This window comes from Apostichopus japonicus, chromosome 4 (assembly GCF_037975245.1).
Source record: "Apostichopus japonicus isolate 1M-3 chromosome 4, ASM3797524v1, whole genome shotgun sequence".
NCBI classification, from domain to species: domain Eukaryota; kingdom Metazoa; phylum Echinodermata; class Holothuroidea; order Aspidochirotida; family Stichopodidae; genus Apostichopus; species Apostichopus japonicus.
This window is the reverse complement of record NC_092564.1, coordinates 3,546,526-3,570,948: the sequence shown is the minus strand read 5'-3', so window position 1 is coordinate 3,570,948 and position 24,423 is coordinate 3,546,526. Positions and strand designations below refer to the sequence as shown.

The following is a 24,423-nucleotide window of genomic DNA, read 5'->3' as shown; positions in this document are numbered from 1 at the left end:
CATGTCTAACGCTAATATACTGAACAATTATTCCTTAAAATGGCAGATTGAGACAGTATGACAACATACACTGCTAGTACAGTGCAACCTAAATGCTTGTATTGGTAAAATGCTTCTACTGACTTGAATTGTACACAGCATAAAAGAAAACAACTGTGCAATCGGAACTACATTTCTGCTATCAGAATATAAACCAAGATAAGGGTGCCCTCAAATTATTAGAATGCGATGTTTGTTATTGTCAAAGTTACAGTTCTGTTACAACTATTAATTTACTCCACATTCCCATGTAACAGATACAAAATGATATTTTGGTAACATTTCTTTATCAATCCCCCCAAGGCAAGGCTCCTTTACAGGAACCTTGTTCAAATCATTCTTCTTCTTGTTTTGTACACTTATGACTCATGTTATTGTTTGATGATCTCTCACCTGTAAAGTACACTTGGTCCTAGAAGGAATAGGCAACTCGAGGAACATGAAGGCTTCGTACTTCACCGACTCGTTCTTGCAATGTAGACACCTCACCACCGAACGGAATTGACCTTGGAATAGTGTAACAATGATGGATCTATTGAGTATTTGATGGTTCTTCCATGATTGCATGGATCCTTGCAAGGGAGGCAGGTTACTGAAGTCTTCTTCCTTCACATACTGTCGTTCTCGAACCTGTCAAATGAGAGGAGAGACACTATAAAGTATACTGGAGGTATAAATATTTGGTACAATAATCAGTTTCTTTTGAATACAGATGTGTTACAGTAGCAGTATTGGTACAGGAGAGTTGAAAAAAAAAGGGAATAGAATGCACCCCTTTCCTATAATTTCCTAATATTTGAACAAAGATAATGAAAGGAATAGCTGAAAAAGGCTGCAGCTTTGGGAAGCTAGATCCTCAACAGGGCTACTTCCCCCTGGTAACCATCTCCCCCCCCCCCTGCCCTCCCTCCCCAACCCAGCCAATAACAGTAATAACTCCCAATCAGAATTACCCTCCTATGCCTCTATGACATCCTGGTGAACTTTAAAATATCAAAACAAAGTGGTGGTTCAGGCTTTGAGAGTTTAACCTTAAATCTACACAAGAAAACTTTCAGATGGAAGTCAAACAAAGGTGATCCTCAGCACTGAAGTAGCATCAGTCAATCTTTCCCATCTGCACGGTACAAACCACCCTCCCCCCCCATACCTCATACAAAGCCCTAACCTGTACCTCATTCAAATCCTCACCCACCCCCACCCCCTAATAAGAAACCTAACCCATACTTCATTCAAATCCTCACCCTCCCCCAACCCCTCATACCTCATACAAAGACCTAACCCATACCTCATTCAAATCCTCACCCTTTCCTGCCCCCCCTCATACCTCAGACAAAGACCTAATTCATACCTCATTCAAATCCTCACCCACCCCCACCCCCTAATAAGAAAACCTCACCCATACCTAATTCAAATCCTCACCCTCCCCCAACCCCTCATACCTCATACAAAGGCTTAATCCATACCTCATTCAAATCCTCACCCTTTCCTGCCCCCTCATACCTCATACAAAGACCTAACCCATACCTCATTCAAATCCTCACCCACCCCCACCCCCTAATAAGAAAACCTCACCCATACCTCATTCAAATCCTCACCCTCCCCAACCCCTCATACCTCATACAAAGACCTAATCCACACCTCATTCAAATCCTCGCCCTTGCCCGCCCCCCTCATACCTCAAACGAAGACCTAACCAATACCTCATTCAAATCTTCATGTAGTCCATCCATCAGAAATACCAGAAACTCTTGCGAGTCGTGATGGTGGCCAATCTTCTGATTGAACTCTGGCACATATTTGATGACCGTTCTTAGCAGGTCTCTAGGAGCAATAGACTTGTACTGACCAGCCCAAAGAGCTTTGACCACAACCGCAAACTCTACGGCCACCTCACCCTTTCTGCCGAGAGGATTGTTCCTGTTCACAGAAAAGAAAAATAAATAGACAGGACTGTCAATGTTCAAATATCTTAGAGGACCAGTTACATGGGCCAAGTGATCTTTTATTATGAGGCATTAGGGCCTTTTGCAACCATGTGACACTGTGTTTTTTGGAATTGATGACCTGATGCCCAATACAAACTAAATTTATAGCACAGGTGCCTAATATCATAAACAGCAAACATGGCCTGGCCTACAATCATCATAACAGTATTAATGTTGAAAACAGAATGCATTTCCATTCTTTAACAGAATCTTTGTTAAATTCAATTCTGACTGTCAGATTTCATTCATCGTCCAAATTCATAAATGTATCCTTCTATGTTCTCATTGCCTGCTAGAAGAACTGTAGGAAACTCTCAAGACATTTGCTGGCCTCAAGTCCCTCTCTGTATTCTTTGTAACTTTCACATGACTCATTGAGTCTCCAAGTCAGATCTGTTAACTCTTACCTTATGATCTCATAAAGCACAACATCTTCAAGTAGAAGTGGAGATGCATTTTGCTAGCTAATGAACACGTTGAAAACTAAAATGACCTGACACAAACCAAGTAATTGAACTATTAAACCTGAATGGGAAATCCTAAACAAACTGAAGAAGGGCAAAACAAATTTTGGGCCAACAAAGGACCCAAATGAGTGACTCAGGGACACATGCACTGTACCTTAAAAACCAGCTAATGTGGCCCTTACTTGTAGACAATCCCTATACTGCTATTTAATAGAGGCTTTATGCCATGCATCGATCAATTAGATCAATAGAAACTTCTGCTGATCTTCTGTGTTCCATTTCATCTTTGACCCCTCCCTGAACCGTTGACCCCTCCCCCAACAGCCTTCTCCCATTACACGCATAAAGTGTCTTTCTACAACTATATATAGATATATATATGTGGTCAGTGTACACCACTCCAATGTTATGAGTGGATTCAATAAAGTGGCCTGTTATTAGGTAAATTTATAGTTACAGTAGGTGACATGAAGAGCAGTGACCTGTCTTTGTTGGTACTCTCACTCCACGTTAAATCATACTTATGTTTAGTACAGAACTGTTTGGAATATAGTATTAAACCTATACTATCAAACTTTGGAGGATGAAAAACACATTTAGTATTTAAACTTCTGCCAATATATATTATTTATCGTCGCAATGCTTCAGACCAAGTAAACGAAGAAATTCACAGAGAATGGTATCAAGCAACCTCTCACAACGAAAAATGTCATCATTAGCATTGGACAAGTAAACTAACCCTATTATAAGTTCAACCATCAATATTTTCAAAAGGAAACATCCTAACTATAGTTCTTAACTTCTTATATCAACTACTTCATTTCTCATTAGACATGCAGCAGTAGCTGTGTGAAAGGCCTAACCACAGTACTATTGTAAAGTACGTTTGACTGATTCATAGTTGTAACAGATTATATGAACGAAGACGTTATGCAATGCATTGATCATTGTGAGCTATCTCACCATCTTTGGGGTGGGGTGAGGGGGGGGGGAGATCAAAAGCCACACTACTTGTGTAGTTAACCTCGGATCACATCCCAATTTAAGTCGATAGAGCCCAGAAAGTGAAAGGGAAGGGATTTCAAGGTAAATTATTGCTTTACATATAAATACAGTTATTAATTACATATTAATTTATTGTAGTTATACTTAAATGAACAATGGAAAAATACCATAAAAATAATTATAAACAAAATGCAAAGTGCCCATAAATATTTTCCAGAGCAGGAACTGAATCGTAAGTTTCAGTTTCCTTGGATGGGTAATAGAGTATTTGATGTTTACCGTTATCTGCAATACTGTAACTACTGTATACATACTGAATCATATGAATATGCTGAAAAGTGAGGTATATACATGTGTTACTTACTGGTTAATATCGTTCAGGTACGTGTCCTCTAAGAAGTACTTTGACAACAGTGTTGTGTTGCTAAGACACTGTACCACAGAGTTCATGAAGCAGGTGTTGCCAAGGTTCCGCAGACCTGTCAAAGCTCGGGCCTAAAATGGACAAAGCATAAACAGTGTGTATTCATGTTTAAAGTTATTTCTTTGACGGAATTCTTGTTGTAACATTTGAGAGACAACAATATAAGTGAACAGGGTGGGATAAATTTGATGGAAGCATTACTATAATAGTATAATAAACAATATAATCAAACCATTTTTACCTCAAAGACCTTCAAAGAGAAAAATTGTGGATATTTGATCACATGAGCCACATGGCAATTACCTCAAGTAAGATAATATGCTATGAACAGTGCTGTGAATAATTGCCTCACTAATAAAGGTCCAGTATCCTTGTACATCATCATAAACACAGAACATATAAATGACTTTACAGCAGCAACATGACTTGTGGTTTGGTAAAATAGCGTTACATTCAAAAAGCTATACACCTGACATGGCTTATAAATCATGTTTTCTGTTGATATGGTCATTGGTCAATACTGTGTACAAGTTTACTACAAGTGAAAAGTTTTCTATCTACAGAGGTATAAAGACTAACACCTTAAATCAGCATAATTACTTTACTAATTGCCTCTCAGCTTAATGTCACTGTGTAAAAGACAGAATCTCCTCAGTAAGAGTATCACCTAACAGTGTAAAATGTGAATGCTTGTGGTAGTGTTTTTACCTGACTGCCGTAGACTGGATCTAGGTTCCTCTTACGAACTACCAGTTGTTGTTGATGAAGTCTTTGAGCTGGTGTAGGTCTAGAAGAGATTAGTAAAGTTCATATATCATCATAGCATTAGACTGCAAGGCCATTTTATTGAGAGATACAGATAAAGAGAGGTACAACAGAGCTATAAACCCTGTTGATGTGAGAATGAGTCAAAGGAAGTTTTTCAAGTTAATGGAAACTGTTAACACCACTACTCTCCGAAACAATCCCCCACCTTTGACCACTCTGCACAAACCGTTAACCTCTCCCCCAACAGCCTTCTCCCATTATACATATAAAGTGTGTTCCTACAGTTATATATATGTGGTAATTGCACACCACTCCAATGGATTCAATAAAGTTGACTATTATTAGGTAAATTTATAGTCAAAGTAGGTGAAATGAAGAGTAGTGACAAGTACCTGTCTTTGTTGGTACTCTGGCTTCACGTTAAATCAACTTATGTTTAGTACAGAACTGTGTGGGATATAGGATTAAACCTAGAGATACTATCAAACTTTGGAGGATGAAAAGCACTTTTGGTACTTAAACTTCTGCCAATATAAAAGTGTTTATCATCATAATGCTTATTAGTTTTAATTATTATGATGCTCATCATGCATAAAAGTTATTATCGTCATAATGCTTCAGACCAAGTAAACGAAGAAATTCACAGAGAATGGTATCAAGCAACCTCTCACAACGGCAATTGTCATCATTAGCATTGTAAAAGAAAACTAAAAAAAATCTGGCAATCAGTAATTTCAAATGATAAAAAGAGAAAATATTCTACAGCTTAAAGCAGCATTTTGCGTCATTTTCTATGATCAGGGATGTAAGTGCAGCCCAAAAAAAAAACCGGAAAAATATTCGGAGACCCCAGGTGAATGCCGTCCTAACACATCCTACTCCTAGCTCTGACTACTTACACACTATCGTTATGTTAGGCTAGCTCAGAAGTATTAGCGCTAACACATCCTACCCCTAGTTCTTACTACTTACACACTATCGTTATGTTAGGCTAGCTCAAAGTTATGAATACGTCGCAGCGAACTACGGAATAAAAAACAGTCTCACATTCGAATGCGATCACAAATATCGACTTTCATATGCGTATCCCGTAGATTTTCGCCGCTCACAAATATCACAAGCGTTAATTCCAAAACTTATGTCAAGCACCAGCAGTTACGAAGATATTAATTAGCAGTCCAATCAACATGAATTAGGCAACGTTTTTCAACGACAGAAATGAGCTATAGCGATTTGAAGTTCGCACGTATGCAACGATATTCACATGGCACAATGTTGTACAGTGCAATGCGATGATGCGAAACTGGAAATGGTATTTTGAGTGATCGATGAGTGAAAATTGAAGTTAGCTTGCTGCAACGGGCCAGGCATTTTTGCCGCGTTGTGTCTTTGATATTTGTACAATTTTGTGGAACTTTATTGGAATTAAAAAAAAAAACGGATTTCCGTAAAAATACGGAAGACTTATTGGAATTTAAAAAAAAACCGGATTTCCGTAAAAATACGGAAGACTTACATCCCTGTATGATATTTCTCAACCTCACTGACTCCACTTTGTCATAACGACATACATAACTACAGCTTATCTTTTTAAATCTTACTTCAAATGGTGGCATAAAAGTCGAAAATTTTGCAACTTGCAACTTTGTTTTTCTCCAAGATAGTTTCCGTTGGGATCCCAATAAACCCCGTCCATAATATGAATATTCAAACACTACGCACGTCATTAACCAATACGTAATCGAACACCAAGCTTGATTTGTGTACAGTCTATATGGCAGTTGTACCAGGGAGTTCCATAGCAACTCCTTGGTTGCAAAGTATTGAATCTATTTTTAGCAATGGCTCATAACTAAACCTGCATCTCTGATTGGTTGAATTCAAACTAGTGGGTTTGGGGTACTGTGTGCGATTAATTTTAAATGTGGAATTTTGTCGTGGATACTATTCTCATTCTCGGCAAATATCCTTAATTACTCGCCAATTAACGATGTTGGCCGGGAAAAACTTGGCTGATATCTTAGTTTGCTGTTTTGTGATTGATATATGTGAAAAACTCAATGGACATGTCAAAAAAAGAGAAAACGGCGACCAAACGCAAAATGCTGCTTTAAAACATGAAAAAGTTCATTTCCCGTATTATATTCAACAAGAGTAACGCAAAAATGCCTATCTATAGTAATGTTGTGAAGTCCATGTTTGACTGAATCTTGTATTCTTCCATTAATCATGAACTACTTATTTTTTTTTCATACTATCGTAGCAGACATATCTCACTGTACAGTAGTGCAATTTAAAAGTTCTTATTATAACAATCCTTTTATGCCATAGATTGAATGGACAAAGATTCTATGCTATGAATTGATCATGGAGAGCTTTACCAACCTAAAAGATTTGTATTGACTTTTAATGTATTCACTATATTACTATTAGTCAAAACCTGTACACACTTTGCTCACACTTATTACAAAGTACATTATATAACTCATGCGTCAATCATTTTGAAGCAAACAGTAAGTGAGTTGGCATACAGCATCTGCTAAAAGGATAAAGAGATCTGCCTTTTTTTAATTTTGTTTCATTGTTCATGATGTCTGTGCCAAAACCCTTTACAGCACACATCATTCCCACATTTCTTCAAACTTACCTATTGGCAGGCTTCTTGTTTCTGTCGAAAGGTGGTATTTTTCGAGACTGTTCTTCATCGACCACCATCTTAGCAATGTTTGGTGAGGAGAAGGACCGTTTCAGAGTGGTCTGTACAGGAGATTCTGTCGATTCCGACTTCAAGGGGACTCTAGTTGTACCCTGTGGTTGTCTCTCTGGTGATGAGGATGGAGCAGGCTTAGCTAGCTTTAGAGAATCTATTCCAAACAGAAAAGAGAATGAACATGAATGAAACAGTTTTACAACCTTATGAGTCACAAAACTATTATTTGTCACTAAATTAAATGTATCAAAGACATTTATGGTCAAAATCAGTCCTGCAAATAATACTGCACCTGGCTAGATTAATGGAGGACGTTGAGTAACAACTTGGGGTATTAATCAACATACCAATACTGAAATATATCCCCCTCCCTCCCTCCCCCCCACCCTCATCACACTGATACCCATCCATCAAAGATATCACTCGTTTAAAATGCTTCAGACCAAGTAAACGTACTGGTTCATTGAAAAATGTATCAGTGCAATTTTCTCAAGTATTTATGGTCATCATCAGCTCTTAATAGACAGTTTGCTTGTTATCTATGACCATTTTAGAGTTACAAAAAATATCTCAGAAGGTAAAACCATTGTACCTAGACACAACAGCAAACTGAGAAGCTGTATTTTACTTTGAATTGGCTACCATCAGACTAGTGAAACTGTATTATAAACATATTTATCAAAACTGAACAAAATAAACTTTGAATCTACAACAGAAAAGAAAGCCACAATGAAAATTACATTAAAAACAGATCGTGCTTAAAACAACAGGTCATCAAGAATCAATGATTCCCTTGCTGAAAACAAAAAGCTGTGTAACTATTCCAACCCTTAACCAGGTACAAGTAAATAACAGCTACAAGAGGAAAGGATGCCTGAATGTTGGTTTGTGTAATGATGATCCAAACCAAAACCCAGGAAAAATGTTTCTAAAGATTTAGTTAATCGCTACAATTACATTTACTTCACCTGGTTTTGTTTGCTCTTTTGCAGCAGCTGCTGGTTTTGAAGTCTTTTCCACGGCAGCTGGTAGAGACGCTGCCTTGGCTGGTAGCTCCCAATGGGATGTTTTTGTGCTATGGTCAACGTAAAAATATCTCTGGTTCTTTTCATTCCATTTCATTTCCCAGCCAGCTGGTAGATTTGTGGCTTTGTTAGCTGCTGGTGGTGCTACATGGGCAGTCTTTGATTTACCTTCAGAATGAGTTGCATCTGGTTGATTCGACGACGAAGGTTGAACATTGTTTACTTTTCCACCGTTGTCGTTGGAGGTGGTGGTCGCCTTTACTGGTGATGTGCTACTACTTCTCTTGGCAGCAGCTGATCAAAAAGACAGGAGGAATATTTACTACTACTGCATTATCGATGCCAACAATGGGGAAGAAGAGGGAGATAATTCTGTAACGTTCAATGCCCATTACTTAGTATGGTACATCCCATTTATCTGACAGAATATGGAGGTGAAGTTGAAACCACATTGCAAAGCTTCCTTGAAAATCAGAATATCTGCCCATATTCTTAAAAGTACATTGCGATTGAAAAATACAATGCAGTTTTGGCTGTATCCGTCAAGAACATTATAGTAGAAATTGATCCAGGCATTTTCTAAAACCATATTTTCTACTCACGGTCCATTACAAGTGTACAAGAAAATGTTTACAAAAATCGTGAAAAATTCTACGGATAAACAGTTGTGAGAGATAAGCCGACAACTATTCTCAACAACTGTCAGTCTTAAAAAAAGTACTGTATTCTCAGTGAGAAAGACCCTTTTGCAACCCTTTAACTCCTTGCTTAATGTTCCGGTATCTATAATAAATTCATCTGCCCATTTCTTTTGACATCTGTCACAAACTACAGAGATATTAAGACAAGGAGTAATAGTAAGATGCTGTTACCTTTTTCAGTTTGAGGTTTCGCATTCAGTCTAGCTTTATGAGTCTCCATCTCAGAGGTCAGACTGGTCATTTCCTCCTGATATTGCCGGATCTTCTCCTCCAACGCCTGGTTCTCTTTCTTTAGCTCGCTATTCTCTATCCTTGTCTTCTCCATCCTCATCTTCTCCAATTGTCCTCTAACCTCCTCCTCCTTCTGCCTCAATCTTTCTAACTCCTGTCTCTCTGCCGCATCTGATTGTTCCTGTCTCTCTCTTTCTAGTTTCTCCTCGGCGTTGCCATTCACCACCTTTTTCTCTTCCGGTTCGTTTTTGGAATCTAAACCATTGGCCATGCTTCCTTTGACCTTCTGCGGCGGCTTTGACGCTCTGTCCACGGCAGGTATCTGAGGTTTTCGTTGGTCCGGATGAATGTCTCCGTTCCATTGGTTCACAGGAGTCGAGGGAGAAACCAGCTTAGGCTGTCCAGGTTGACCATCCACTGCAGTCTGATTTGGGTTTTGACCCTTCTCCTGAGCATTTTCACCATTTTTTGAAACAACTGGGGTTGTCAGGCCATTAACTGGAGATGGATTACCACTACTGACTAGAGGTTTCAGAGTCCTATTTACTGATGGAGTAGATTTTGGGGGAATCTGCCCAGATGAAGTTGCTGGGGTAACCGTTGAGTCTTCCTGGGTAGGTGTCGGTGCTGGGGGTTTCTCATCTATCTCTGGATAATCAAAGTCCACTGAAAACAAAAAAACACAGAAAAGATCACTACAAACACTTCTTTACCTGTTTATATTGACTTCTCTTCATTCTTAATACAATGCGATAAAAAAAGTCCTGTAAAAGTGGTATTCAGTACCTTCAATAATCCAAGAGGTAAATTGATAGATTACCAGTTTGCCTTCTTCATATGTTTATTACGAGTATGAAATTAGATGTCTGGATGATAACATTAAAAAATAAATTAAGAAAAATTTTTTTTAAAAAACTAATAATAAATAGAGTCAGCCTAACTGGTGAGAAAGCTTGTTCAATTGCTAGATTGTTCAAATTTCAATTTCATTTTAATTGAAATTTTGTTAAGTTGATCGATTGGCCAGAAAGTAGTAACCAATTGCAAAACAGTGCATTAAAGTATGGAATGAGATCATAAAGCAACATTTGTTTTTTCTAATTAGATAAATGAATGAATAAATATTCAATTTCTTTTCCAAAAAAAAAAAAAAATTGACCGACAATCTTGAATAACAGAACGCTTCAGACCAAGTAAACGTACTAGCTCAAAGAAAAATGTGCAAAAATACATTCTCTCAAGTGGGTATGGTCATCATTAGCATTAGTTTAGGCTGTGTTGAGTCTTAGTACTTGCTGTGGGTAGCTTACATCCTATATGGGGGAGGGGCGGGGGTGTCGGAGGGGCACAATACTTCAACGTTCAGTTTGAGTCATGTGTTCTGTTACAAAAGAGCAAAGACTTATCAATTTGACTCACTTTTAATGACATTATGAATTATTGATCAAATTGCTATTTGCAGCGATAGTGGTCTACATCTGTATACTTCATACAGAAACAGATTGAGTACAGTACTGATTTCGCTTAACTCCCGTTAAAATTCGTTGAAAGAAAAATAATCGGATTTCTACGTTTTTTTAATCGAAATTCCCCGATTTTTATCGAAATTCCCCGAATTTTAACGATTGGTTATCTCAGTCATTTCCTTCGTGGAATTTTCAACGATGCGTTGAAATTCTTTTGTAAACGAAATAGAAGGTCAATATGTGGTTACGCGAATCGTCGGAAAATGCGTAACTTCGTTTATCAGTATCAATTAGACTTTGGTACAGTCGTTTGAAAGAGGGAATATTTACAAGAGCATTCTCAGGCTTGTATGAGTAGTAATGCACATAAATTCATGTAGCTAAACTGGCGGGGGACGTTTCCTTACTGTGAACCCCAAACACAGTGACATAAGTCTTAACTTGGCCAGGTCTAATAGAGGGCTGCAGTACAAGCTATGTACCACGAGGCACCCTTCCAGATAAGTTGAAGTTCTGTTTAACCATTTAAATAACAATGAATGGACATATAAACTTGGTTTACTTGCAGATTACTAAAAATAGTTATTTTTAAGAGATGTAAATTTGGTTTTTATGAGAGTTGAAGTATGAAACTTTGTTTCCGAGCGAAAACATGTTACTTGAAGCAAAATAAAGATGCCCCGCCCATTCTGCGAGGACGCTTCCATTTTTCAAAAAGGCGTTTTCTCTTTTTATTTTTTTCTATTTTGTTTACATTTTAAACATGAAAATTATTCAAAAATATGTAAAGAACTTAGTAATGTACTGCAAACTATCTATAAAAAACAGAAAAACGATGTTTTAGGCATGAATAATGTGTTCAATATAACTAAAGTAGTAGGTCAATAGTCATGAGCTCATGACTGTCGTCAATTCGTTTTCTCAGTTTATATTTGCGACATATCACCCGTGTACATCGATCAATGGCATGGTGAAATCCCGTGTGAAAATATATTAACCCCAAAAGACGCAAATGGTCGTTCCAGAAAGTACCGTTATAACATTAACAACACATGGCCAGTTTGCTCTCTCAGGTCCGCACGTGTACAGCCATTTTTTTCACACATGGTATTATGCTGTGCATGCATTGCGGGCGGGATTGCGGCAAACATAAATGGAAATGAATGAATACGAAAAACTTACGATATTCTTCACAAATATTGATGCTTAGATAAGTGCTTCCTCACAATCAACGAGCCGCCCTAAAATTCGCTCCGCTTACGTTAAAACTTCTATATATATAACACATTGAAAAACCCAAGTTTTTACACACATAATTCCCACTGACATTGGTCACAGAACATAAGTAGGTCATTGACATTCGAACTTGGCAACTTGCCCAAGTTCATCGCACCATGGGAACGACACAACACATTGAACATGATGTTAAATTCTCCCGCCATCTGGACGCCGAGTGTAAATTTTAGTGTAATAGGCAAATTATGAATGGTACTGCGCAGCGTGGTTAAATCTTAACATATTGCGACACAAATTTTGGGAAGCTGTTGTTGAAGTTACTTTCATATCAAATGTAAGGTACTGTATCATGTATGTGACACAAGAGAAAGAAAATGAAATCAGAGGCTGCTAAAACCAGTTTGAACTTGATTTTTACAACCCATCGCAGAACACGTGCGTGCGTAATTTGTTTCCTTAACATGACTTTTAATGAGTAAGTAGGAAAGGTGGGTAAGTTTGCTAATTTAGGCGAGTTTTTGTTTAAAATCTTGTGATAGACAAATATATTGTTTTTTTTTCTTCAAAAGTTACGATGTTGCCGAAGGCGGAGTTATATAAATTCAGTGATCTGAACTTCTGAAGACCATGAATACTGATCATGTGTGTTAGACAATTATTATTACACGAAAGGTTCGCAATATTATTGGGCCTAATTAGTAATTAACATACACTGATCGTTGTCTTGCTGCCTGAATTGCTACCTGCTGGAAAAGAAAACCTTAATTATTGTACTCATAACGTCCTATTTTGATTAAAAGTCGAGTGACGGTCGAGGTCGAGTCGAGTCGAAAAAGCCGCGATCGGGAAACGGCGTTTAAACGTTTAACCGACCGGCAAGCGATACGGTGAAACGGTTAGCGAAATATCTGTTAGGTCACACCCTTATTTAAACACACACAAAAAAAACGACCTTATTCAATGAAAATATACTGAAAGCCATATCGCAAAAACACAAAATCGCTTATAACTCGAAAACGGAAGGAGACATCGACTTTTGTCGGCTGTATAGGGATTTCCTAAACCGAATTTTGATGCGCTCTATCCACCTGTGTCATTTATGAGCTTCTCTGACGTAAGCTGCAGTACGTAATTTCTCTATACCAGTTCCGCGAAATTTATTTACGCAGTAAACATCGTTCATTATGTTTTCTTTCACAACGAATATTCAAAGTTGTGCTCCACACGCTTCACAGATATTGTTTTATGTCGTTCATTTTCAATTCTACTTTAAAATTACATTTTCGAACGATGCATTGCATGCCTTATCAAACATTCCTGATTAGTAAAACTAGAGAAGGATATTCAAATATATATTATTTTCATTTGATATGATTTTATGAGTTGTTCCACTTGAAAAACGATGATAAAACCGAAAAACAAAACATTTACTTCTCATGTGACGCATACCGGGATGAGACTCATAAAAACTCCCCCTTCTCATTAAATTAAATTTACATGGTGTCAGGCCAGTTGAAAGCCGTCAGGCTAGTTCAAAGCCCTCCCTACTAATGTTTGATCAACTCTTCTCAATATACAATACTCAAATAAGCAATGAAAATATATTCATTTTCCACAGAAATCTACCCAACGTGGGCCCCAAGTCACTGCTTTATTTTCTTAGTAGTCATGGAAACAATTGTTTGCAACTCTCTTGCTGGCCAGGTGTTTTCAAGTTTTATTAATAGCACGACTTCTGATTGGTTCATTCAAGATAAACTTTCTATCCCTGCTGGATTGTTCTACTTATATATATGAATGAATATTTGGGTTTCAATTAACTTAGTAACAGGTAACATCCATTCCATTACGAACAGTAGGGGGGTAAAATAATGTTTGCTTCTAGAGGCAGCCAGCCAAAGGTTCTGCAGTGCTAAACCCCCACGAAGATAAAATACTATGCTAATTAACATATGGTAGGCGTGAATTTGACAAAGCCAGGTTTATGATTGGACTAAGCCTCTCAAGAAAGTTTGGTGGTGGGGATATCCAGGGTAGGGAATGCACATGTAAGCAGCATACTATAGGTGGCCCAGACCCAGGCTGCGACCTTAATTACCAGGGCAGTCCATCTGCATTCGCGGGCAATTTACAGTAACGGGTTAGGGGGAAAATAACAGGTTTTTTTTTTGTTTTTTTTTGCGTGCATTGAAGCCGGGGGAGGTTTTTTGGTCGGAATGCAGAAAAGTTTGAGAGTGCGGTTCTGTAGTAAACGGTACTGTAGTACGTCAAGTAACACAGGAATTTATTGGGAATAAAGATCTCTTTGATATCCAGCTACGAAAGTACTGTTTCATTGTTGATATTTCTTTCCTTGTTTTTCTGACACTGCGTTCCTTGGTGAGTTAACTTAAACTTATCCTAGTTAAATACTAGCCTATAACAGTCGTAGAATGTGCTTGTTACGATCGACCAAGACTAGTTTTTATTATCCTAGCCAAATCATTTTTTCAAACACCTAGTACAGAACTAACTCTGTCTTATATACAATCAAACTTTTGCAACGTTTGTAATATTCCTCGGCAACTTCTGGTATAGTCTGAAAACGGCTGTAGTTACACTAAGGATTCAACGCAAGTCACAACCTTGATATGTCTAGAATTGCCTTGGCGGTTTTTGATCGCGATAACTTTCGTGGAAATTTCGTTGAAACTTTGTTGACAACCGTGCCCGCAGTAGTCTAAATCTTGTCAACGAAATTATTCGTTTTTAATCGATTTTCAACGATTTTCAACTTTTGTTATCGATCGTTGATTTTTTTTTCAACGGGAGTTAAGCGAAATCAGTACTGTACACTATACCACACATTCTTCACTACTGTCACAGTAGTCTTACAGTTATGCAATGAACTGAACCAAAGAATCATCAAAGACTGTCAATCAATAAAAACAATGATAGATTTACATTACAATATCCGTAAAATAATAATTACTAACAACAAAAAGCATATCATGACTTTAAGTCATGACAAATGTACTTACAAGAGCTCTTGGGCTTCATCAAGCTCTCATAACTTGGGGGTTTGGTGACACGAGAATTGGTGGAAAACATTGGGTATCTCAGGATCCAGTCCAGGTAGCCTCCTTCCAAGATGAGGGGCTCATGCTTCAAAGTTTTAAAAGAGTCCCACTGTAGAGATATTTTGAATAAATGAATAAAATGACTGGTTCGGCAAGGTATTAACACCTTCTTGAAAAGAGCCAGATTTACAACAGGTCAGTCCATTTCATTCGATGGTTGCCAGACTTGTTACAGGTCATTCAATTATCTTGAATAGAGTCATAATTGTAACAAGTCAGTCTATTTCATTCGATGGTTGCCAGACTTGTAACAGGTCATTCATTTATCTTGAATGGAGTCATAATTATAACAAGTCAGTCCATTTAATTCGATAGTTGCCAGACTTGTAACAGGTCATTCAATTATATTGAATGAAGTCATAATTGTAACAAGTCAGTCCATTCAATTTGATGGTTGCCAGACTTGTAACAGGTCATTCAATTATCTTGAATAGAGTCATAATTGTAACAAGTCAGTCCATTTCATTGATGGTTAATGCCAGACTTGTAACAGGTCATTCAATTATCTTGAATGGAGTCATAATTGTAACAAGTCAGTCCACTTCATTCGATAGTTGCCAGACTTGAAACAGGTTATTCAATTATCTTGAACAGAGTCATAATTGTAACAAGTCAGTCCATTTCATTTGGTGGTTGCCAGACTTGTAACAGGTCATTCAATTAACCTGAATGGAGTCATAATTGTAACAAGTCCGTCTATTTCACTGAAAAGTTCTCAACATTGTAGCAGTAACCATTGTTCAATGTTTCAGTCCTTGTAGACTGACACTGTACAATGGATGACTTTATAATGATGGAAGTTGCTAAGCAATAATTTGATTTGCAACTTGATATTACCCACATGATTGAAATCTTTTCAAAACGGTTGTGGAAAAAATAAAAGTTTGACTTTTGCACAGCAATCTGAAGGCTCACAGAGATTTTTGTCACATATAGTAAACATTATTAAGCAATGTGAACAATATTCCAGCAGTCTAGCATGGTGAACCAGATACATTTATACTCTGTTGTGACAGCATTTCCTATGCTAAAGACCTCAGGAGCCATCAGCAATAAGGTTGATGGCTCCACAGTTTGTCTAACCATTGAGTAAAAGCTCAATGGTCAGAAACACACCTCAATAACTACATACCTTATAGAGGGCATCCTTTAAGCTAGCAAGAGTTGAACCATGTCTTAAACCACCCACAGTTGAATCCCAGTCCATCAAAACAATGTAATCAAAATGACCTCTCTGGTTCCATTCCTTCCGATAATCTGCCGATAATCCTTTCTCAATGGCCACCACTGTTGCTCTGTAAAAGAATTAATTCAGAAAAACCTTGACCACCTCACTTTAAAAAAATCCCTTGACAGTCTCTCTAGTCTGAAAACTGCCGAACAAATCCTTCTGAAAGATCAAAAATGTTGCCCGAAATCAAACATCTAAATTCAGAACACAAGCTCTGATCGCTTCATAGAAACATGGAACATGATTGGTGTCTGGAGCATTAGAATGACTTGTTATGTCTTCACCACAAGAAGCTGGTAGTTATTTCACAAGTTCCAGTGCATAATGCTACACTTTAAATGCTATCTGTTCCTCACCCCTCCATCTTCCCCTTGTTCCTCCCCCCCCCCCCCATCACTCCTCTTCTCACAGCTCTCTTCCACCCTTTTTTTTCTCCACACCTTTCTGTCTTTGTCCTTCTCCAGTTTATTCCCTACACCCTTCCCTTTATCCTCTCTTTGTCCCTCCACTGTTTATCTCCTACCTCTACTCTTCCCCTGTTGCTTTCTTCTCTCCATCCCTTGTCTACTAGTCCCCTTACATCTATCTTTTTGGGTTCACCATGTTCATTAACCTGTCTGTATTCTGTGCATGTTTTTGTACCTTCTGTTACTGTTACTTGTCATTTAACCCTTGAAGAAGATCCTGCTAGGATCGAAACGTCAGGCCAACTTACTTTTAAACACTTTAAATGCTTAACAGCAAACGTATTGCCTGCAACGTTGATGGCTGTGATTCTTCCGGCTTTCAGAAAATATCAAATAGTGTTTTGCTTTTAGAAGATATCTACTACTTGTGATCATGCAATGACAAATGTCACATTCATCTATGCATTGCTTGGCAAGCTGGCAAACTCTAAACTGGAATATCAAACAAGTCTAAATTAGAAGAACTTCAAAGTTGCAATTTAGAAAAAGCAGTTGGGAGATCTAACGCTTCGTACGACAGTCGCTTCAGACCAAGTAAACGTAAAGAATCATCGTAAAAATGTACAGAGACATTTTCATGGGAAGATATATGGTCATCATAAGCAAGTTCAATGCTGAGATGCATACATAATGTTTTGGCATTATTGACTTTCAAAATACCAAAGAAAACAACAAGATGGTTGACACCACCACACGAGTTGGAAATGATTAAACAGACTTATTTGGTGGCACTGGTTGTCTTGGTATTGTAATTAAGAGATTACATGGTAGTATCAGCCAGCCATACCAGCCAAGGTCAAATCAGTAGTATTTACGGTTTAGATACCCAAACACTAAAGGGGACATCAACCCAACCATCATCTTTATCCTTAAATATGACAGAGACATTTGAGAAACTTCCCCAAACTGCTAAGAAAATGTTTAATCTGTTTGGGAGACATCCTACTGTAACTTAAAAATCTTGTCTGGGAGCTATCATTTGAAAATCTATCATGCCATAGAGTGCTTCTAGGATCCAAAATGTTTTACTTTCAGTAAGTACACACTTTAGATCAATCATAATCATCATGATAATAACAATAATCATCATCATCATAAAAATAATCATAATAATTATCATAGTAATAATTTCAAACAATCTTTAAGGAGGTGAGCAGTCATCTCTTACCCTGCTTTTATGATTTCCATGGGTACGTTAATGGAAGGGATATCTTTAATCTGTGATTCAGAGTACTGACTTGAACTCCTGACATCCATCACTAAGACAGAGAAATCCTTGCCTCTGATAGCATCATAGAGATCTTTCGCTCTCAAGCAACCGTCCGTTCCTTAAAATCAAATCAAATAGTCAAACAAGTAGATAGAGAGATCATGAATAAAAATGAAAAAAATATCAACCAGTCTATCTCTACAGCAGATGATCTTAATTAAAGTTTAATAGTAAAATAATGGTGCTATCAAGAAAATGGCTTCCATTGTTACCTAGAGTTTTCTCCTCTGGTAAATCCTCAACTCCATTCTGCTGAGCTCCAGCTACATCACCATTCACTGCTTCTTGCTCTACTCCTTTGGATAACTTGTCTTTTAGTTCTTCCTCCTCCTTTTTATCTTGATACCTGAGAGAAGAGTTAAACCATGCTTAACCAGATCAATTCTAACACCACTTACAAGAAGAACTGCTTTGACAATTCTTCACTTAACTTTAGAGTTTGCAGCAAGTGTAGTCCCATACAGTCAGGTAATATTATGTTTCATCATAAAGCAGTTGTTATCTAATAAAGGCAAACAACTTATCTGACTTGCGTACGGCAGTGTTTTGTACACTACTACACTAAGGGAGTTGCACAGGTAGTGTACTGTAATAGGCTGGAGTAAACTGTAGTGGGCTGGAGTATACTGTCTTGGGCTATAGTGTACTGCAGTGGGCTGGAGTGTCCTGTAATGGGCTGGAGTGTACTGCATTGGGCTGGAGTAGGCTGTAGTGGGCTTTAGTGTACTGCGGTGGACTGGAGTGTACTGTAGTGGGCTGGAGTTTACTGTAATGTGCTGGAGTATACTGTAGTGGGCTTCAGTGTACTGTAATGGGCTGGAGTATACTGTAGTGGGCTGGAGTAAACTGTAGTATGCTATAGTGTTCTGTAGTGGGCTGGAGTGTCCTGTAATGGGCTGGAGTGTACTGTAGTGGACTGGAGTATACTGTAGTGGGCTTCAGTGTACTGTAGTGTTATAGTGGGTTGGAGTGTTATACTGTAGTGGGCTGGAGTATACTGTAGTGGGTTGGAGTGTGTTATAGTGGGCCGGAGTGTACTGTAGTGGGCTGGAGTGTACTGTAGTGGGATGGAGTGTTATAGTGGGCTGGAGTGTACTGTAGTGGGTTGGAGTGTTATAGTGGGCCGGAGTGTACTGTAGTGGGCTGGAGTGTACTGTAGTGGGCTGGAGTGTACTGTAGTGGGCTGGAGAGTACTGTAGTGGGCTGGAGTGTACTATATTATACTAAATACTGACTGTACTGTGCTGCGCTGATCTGTACACTACTATACCCTTCTGTATTGAAGATACTCTGCAACACCATAATTATTTTTAATTAGCAATTAGGACTTCCTATTAACATAGCACTTTTGGTTTAATAGTTTGCTGCCATGACAACAGCATCAAATCACTAGTAACCTCTACTTACTTACCTTGTCCGTAGAGCCTAATACACTCCCCTTATCAATGAACATGTTTGATATTCCATAAATATAATATACATACTATTAATGGAGCCCTCAACATTACCTGCTTTCTAATGAGCCTGACAGTTCATCAGCATGTTCTAATGCCCTTTTAATGTTCTTGTTCCCAAAGAAATTGTTGTAATATTTCTGCAAAAGACAAATTCAAAATATCAAACTTTTAACACACTTCTGCTAATATATATAGCAAACATTTTTTTTTCTGTCCTACGTACAGCATTTTAGTCTTCTTTAAATAATAGATTTGTTTTCTAATACAATAAACATTTCTCACACCTCTGCAGACACTAAGTTTAACACTTAGAACAAGAATGGATGTCTCAAGTACAAATGAAGAAGATAATTTGATGGAATTTTGGAATCGGTTGCCCAGTTATAGCAACTGAAGCACTGGTTGTGGGTTAACTTCATTCTTTTACTTCACTGAGTCACTCCAATAAATTACATGAATAATATTACCACAGATTCAAACATAGAAAATTAACAAACCAATGTTATCTGGAAAGTTTAGGAACAAAAGCTAAAACTTAACAAAAGTTAAAACTTATAAATTCCAAATAACAAAATATGCAGCTATGTGAAGAATAAACCTCTAAATGGGTTATTATTTAAAAGTTTAGAACTAAGATTTTTCAATACATACTGGGTCCTTCTTGTACTCAGATGACTGTCGTATTATCTTCCAGCAAAAGACATATCTCATGTACAAAATATAACCTCTCTCCTCATCTAAGGTCTTGTAGGCACTATCTGCAGCACCCAGAACTTTATCAGCTGTCTTTGCAAGCCTGGGAAGAGAGATGAACAGAATGTGGATCTTTACCTCCTGCTTATGTGTACAATTCCATGGAATCAAGAGTTGCCAACTTCTCAAGCCATACCAGCAAAGCATTGTGGTTTATTAAGTATAGAAACCATTCATTCGGATTTATTTATATAGGAACGTATGTTAGACTGAGCCACTTTTAAAAGATGCCTTAAATAAGGAATGTTTTCTCTAAATTGAAATGAATCTCCTATTGCCTCACCCCCACCTCCTTCCCAACCCCCCTTATAGAAAGGGCCACATACATAGAAAATATATGCAAGCCAAAGTAGTCGATAACATTCATCAAATAGCCATTTTACAATGTTTTTTTGAATGAGTGCAGTAACTGACTTACATAAAAATCAACAATTCATCGCCCTGCTGCTCTTTACCGTCTACAAAACAAACGTTTGGGAAACAAGCATGAAGCAATGTGGGCATGCAATCAATCATACATAAAAGCCCAAAAAGTCAGAATCTTACTTTTGTGGGTCCTTCTTGTTAACAGTTTTTTCAACTTGCTTGTTCAAATCAGCCAAGGATTTTCCGAGGTATAATTGTTTTTTGTCTGCAGCTGGCATCCTGGTTCAAATTTCTTGGGTTCTCAATAGCAGTGAATGTCTTGATGTCACATGGTAGTATCTCTGTATGATTGAAAACTTAAATATTAAATATTACTGTATAAGCAATATTGAAGCATCCCACCTAAGAAGCTATAAATTAAAAGTATTGAAAAAGGTGATAAAAAGTTATAACTGAACATGATGACACAAAACTACTGTTGAACATTATGTCTGAATATGGTTAGAAACAATTGTACATACCGTCTGCAAAGACTTGCAGGAAATCATTTGAAAAAGATGTTACTACTCTCTTCATACAAAGGGAATATGGGACACAAATAACTTGACAGTGCAATGATGTCTTATTGAGGCCTCAAAAGTATGTGGATTCTGTTTGTTTGACATGACTTGAGCTAACTCCACCAGCCCAACCTGTTTATTTAGTATGAACCTTAGCTTTCCCATGAATGCTCTTACATTTAACACTTAAATTGTACATGGAAGGTTGCAAATCATTGGCACTTTTCAGTGCGTAGGCGACATTAGGCTTGCACGGTAAACCGGTTTTAGTACCGAAACCGGTTTTTCCCGACCGAATTTGGGTATTATTTTTTATTTTAAGAAAACCGAAAAAAACGGAAAAACCGAAATTTGAATTGCAAATACTGGAAAAAACAAAGTTAAAGCTTCCATCCATCATTTGCTGACTTTGGTTTCTCCTATTTACTGTTCTTTTTGCAATATGAAAGTAAATTGCAACAAAAGAAAGCTTTTCTGATAGACGACATTGTCAGCTACGATCGGCACACGCCATTACCAGTGCTTGAGGGTGGATAGCTAGGCCTAACATTAGGCTATGCAGCCCTTATATGGGTGCATCAGTTAGGTGACCTTGTAGTATTGAACTGACTTGGTGGCCAACGTTAGTAGTTGTGAGGATTACACACTCAAATGATGAGATGCAGTTCAAAATAGATTGTTATATCCAACGTGTTTGTCCTCTTTGTGTTGTTCTTTTTATTTAACTTCAATTTAATAGTAGAGGATATGGAGAAAATCTTTTCAAACACATTGATCACAGTTCGTGTTCAAAAAATGAATGTTAAAACTTGAAAGGTACATTGCGCAATCCACAATACTATACGACATGTACAGTCGCGGGGGGGGGGGGGGCTCTGTGAGTTTAACAACTAAGATGCAACAAGTAACATTAGAACAATCACAGTCCATTATTCACAAGATACACCTGGCGTCAGGCTTGAATCAAGGAATATTAAAGGAGTAAAATGTTGCATACAAGGGTACATGGCTGGAAATTACAGATGTTGCTGTTGGGACAATTCTTCTTTGTATGCTAATAGATTTTATTTTCTTTGTAAGTTTCCTTTCAACATTTCTTCTTATCAGTTATCAGACAAGGCGTCTCTCAGTTGGTTTTTCGTTTACGTTGATGAACACATGTTTCCAACTTTTACGTTAACAATTTATATTCTTTGCCGCCCTTATCCCCGCTTTTGCCAGCGATATTTTTCAACTTGTACTTGAAAGTGTAGATGGTAAATTCTCTTCACTCCTTGAAGAGAAAATTTATTTTACCGCCAAGATACCACCCGCGAACATGGCTAGAGCCTCGTGCAATTTGGTACCTTCGAACACTTTGTCAGCCACTACTGAATATATTGGACCAATCATATTGTAAAACAAATTTTTTTTCAATCTCCAATTGGTCATAATGGGGTTTACGCTCGGCCCTCATCTCCGAAAATATAACATATAATATAACATGACCGTGATATTTTTTTGTGAACACGAATTTGAACTTCGTGAAGTACAGTAACTACACAAGACAAACGATACGTGTACGTGATGTTAAAACTTTAAGAAAAAATTTCACTAACACATTTCTTTTCGACATATTTACTTCAGTTTAGTTAACGTGGGTAATAAAATGAGAGTCATGAAGGCAGTAACATTTCTTGAATTTATTCTCCTTATTTTTTAACCTTTCACTGCGAACAAACAGACTTGAACCCGCTGTTGGTAAAGCTTCAAAAATACGCATCTTAGCGATCGAGATTTGGATGTTTTCAATGCAATTCGGGAGGGGGGAAAAAAAACGGTTTTTGAGCCAGATTCAGTTTTTTGCTAGAGAAAAACCGGTTGTAAGTTTTCACGAAACCATGCAAGCTTAGGCGACATATATACTGTATGCTTTTTCAGCCTTACATTTCCATGCCTAAATGATCACATTTATCTAGCTTGGCTATGGTAATAGAGCATTTTTGTGCACTATTTTGCAATCAGGACAGCAACAAAAAAGGGGCTAAGAAAAATTAGGCAGCTGCAGCTTAGAGTTACAGTGAGGTTTCTTGCCCACATCTAGCTATTAGTTATGAAATGTTGTTACAGAAAACAGGTTCCTTTTGTAGCCAACTCAGCAGCATCAGTCTTTCCACACTTTCTTGTAAGAGATGAAGTTTAAATTTTGTATGGTACAGAAGTTAAGCTTTTCAGTGGAATACTTTCATTATTGCTGTTATCTTCGACCACATGGTAGCCTAACACCACACTAAGTCAATGGGCAAATCTAGCCTAACCCTGCATTTATTCGCTGAAATTGTGATGCAGTTATAAGATATCCATGGAATACTTTCAGAATTGCTGTTTTCTTCGACAACATGGTAGCCTTACACCACACTAAGTCAATGAGAAAATCTTGGCTAACCATCGGTTTGCAAAAAAAAAAAAAAATCACACTTTGCGTAGGATTCGGGTAATAAAATAGGAACCGGGAAGTATCGTGTCGGGTGGGTACCCATATACCCTGTGCAAACATTACTGTTAATGTCTAGGATAAGTTGGAAAGAAGTTAACAAGAGGCTTAAACTTAGCATTATGGGTTGCAATTGAATTATGTGTGGCACCGAACATAGTAGTCTAGCTCACCACATGGCAGGTAGTTTTAAAAAAAAAATTAAAAATACTGTAGGTTCTCATATGTAACAAGCTTATCAGTGGGCCTTTCTTGAGGGAAATCTTGATAGTCTGAGCAAGCCCCACCGCTATACTTCATGGTATAACCTACATTGTAATAGGCCTAGCCAACTACTAGTACTACGTTTACAGTGTCATGTACCAACTACACTGTTAGCTAGCCTACCAAGCCTACTGCAAGCTAGATTCGCACACAACTTAACATTAGGCTGCAAAATCATCATTTCTTCACACGATGACGAAGACTTTGTAATAATTACAAATCGTGCTAGAAACAATGTATGTTTGGTAATCGTGTAATACCTGACCTCACCTATAAAATGCAAAACGTCTGGAGATTATTGTCACATGATAGAAGAACTGTCAGCTGGTCAAATAACGGAACCAAACAAGGGCTTGATCGACTCTAACTTTGATCATTCATAGCATAAAGTTACCATATCTGC

General features: G+C 37.8%; 1 protein-coding gene across 2 annotated transcripts in view; it reads right to left on the bottom strand.

The window, feature by feature from the left end:
* LOC139966167 (ubiquitin carboxyl-terminal hydrolase 8-like) overlaps positions 1-24,423 on the bottom strand; it is a 31,382-nt gene extending 6,959 nt beyond the window's left edge. The window contains exons 1-15 of one of the 2 annotated variants that reach the window (XM_071968919.1): positions 24,291-24,423; positions 20,904-21,064; positions 20,256-20,400; positions 19,656-19,741; positions 18,360-18,493; positions 18,046-18,205; positions 16,312-16,474; positions 15,081-15,228; positions 9,299-10,024; positions 8,370-8,720; positions 7,339-7,555; positions 4,632-4,710; positions 3,864-3,994; positions 1,743-1,959; positions 433-669 (exon numbers count right to left, since the gene is read on the bottom strand). In XM_071968919.1, the coding sequence (XP_071825020.1) occupies positions 433-669; positions 1,743-1,959; positions 3,864-3,994; positions 4,632-4,710; positions 7,339-7,555; positions 8,370-8,720; positions 9,299-10,024; positions 15,081-15,228; positions 16,312-16,474; positions 18,046-18,205; positions 18,360-18,493; positions 19,656-19,741; positions 20,256-20,400; positions 20,904-21,001 (2,892 nt within the window). In that variant the 5' untranslated portion in view covers positions 21,002-21,064; positions 24,291-24,423. Of the gene's footprint in view, positions 1-432; positions 670-1,742; positions 1,960-3,863; positions 3,995-4,631; positions 4,711-7,338; positions 7,556-8,369; positions 8,721-9,298; positions 10,025-15,080; positions 15,229-16,311; positions 16,475-18,045; positions 18,206-18,359; positions 18,494-19,655; positions 19,742-20,255; positions 20,401-20,903; positions 21,065-24,285 lie in introns of both variants that reach the window. The other variant, XM_071968920.1, reaches the window with a different exon arrangement.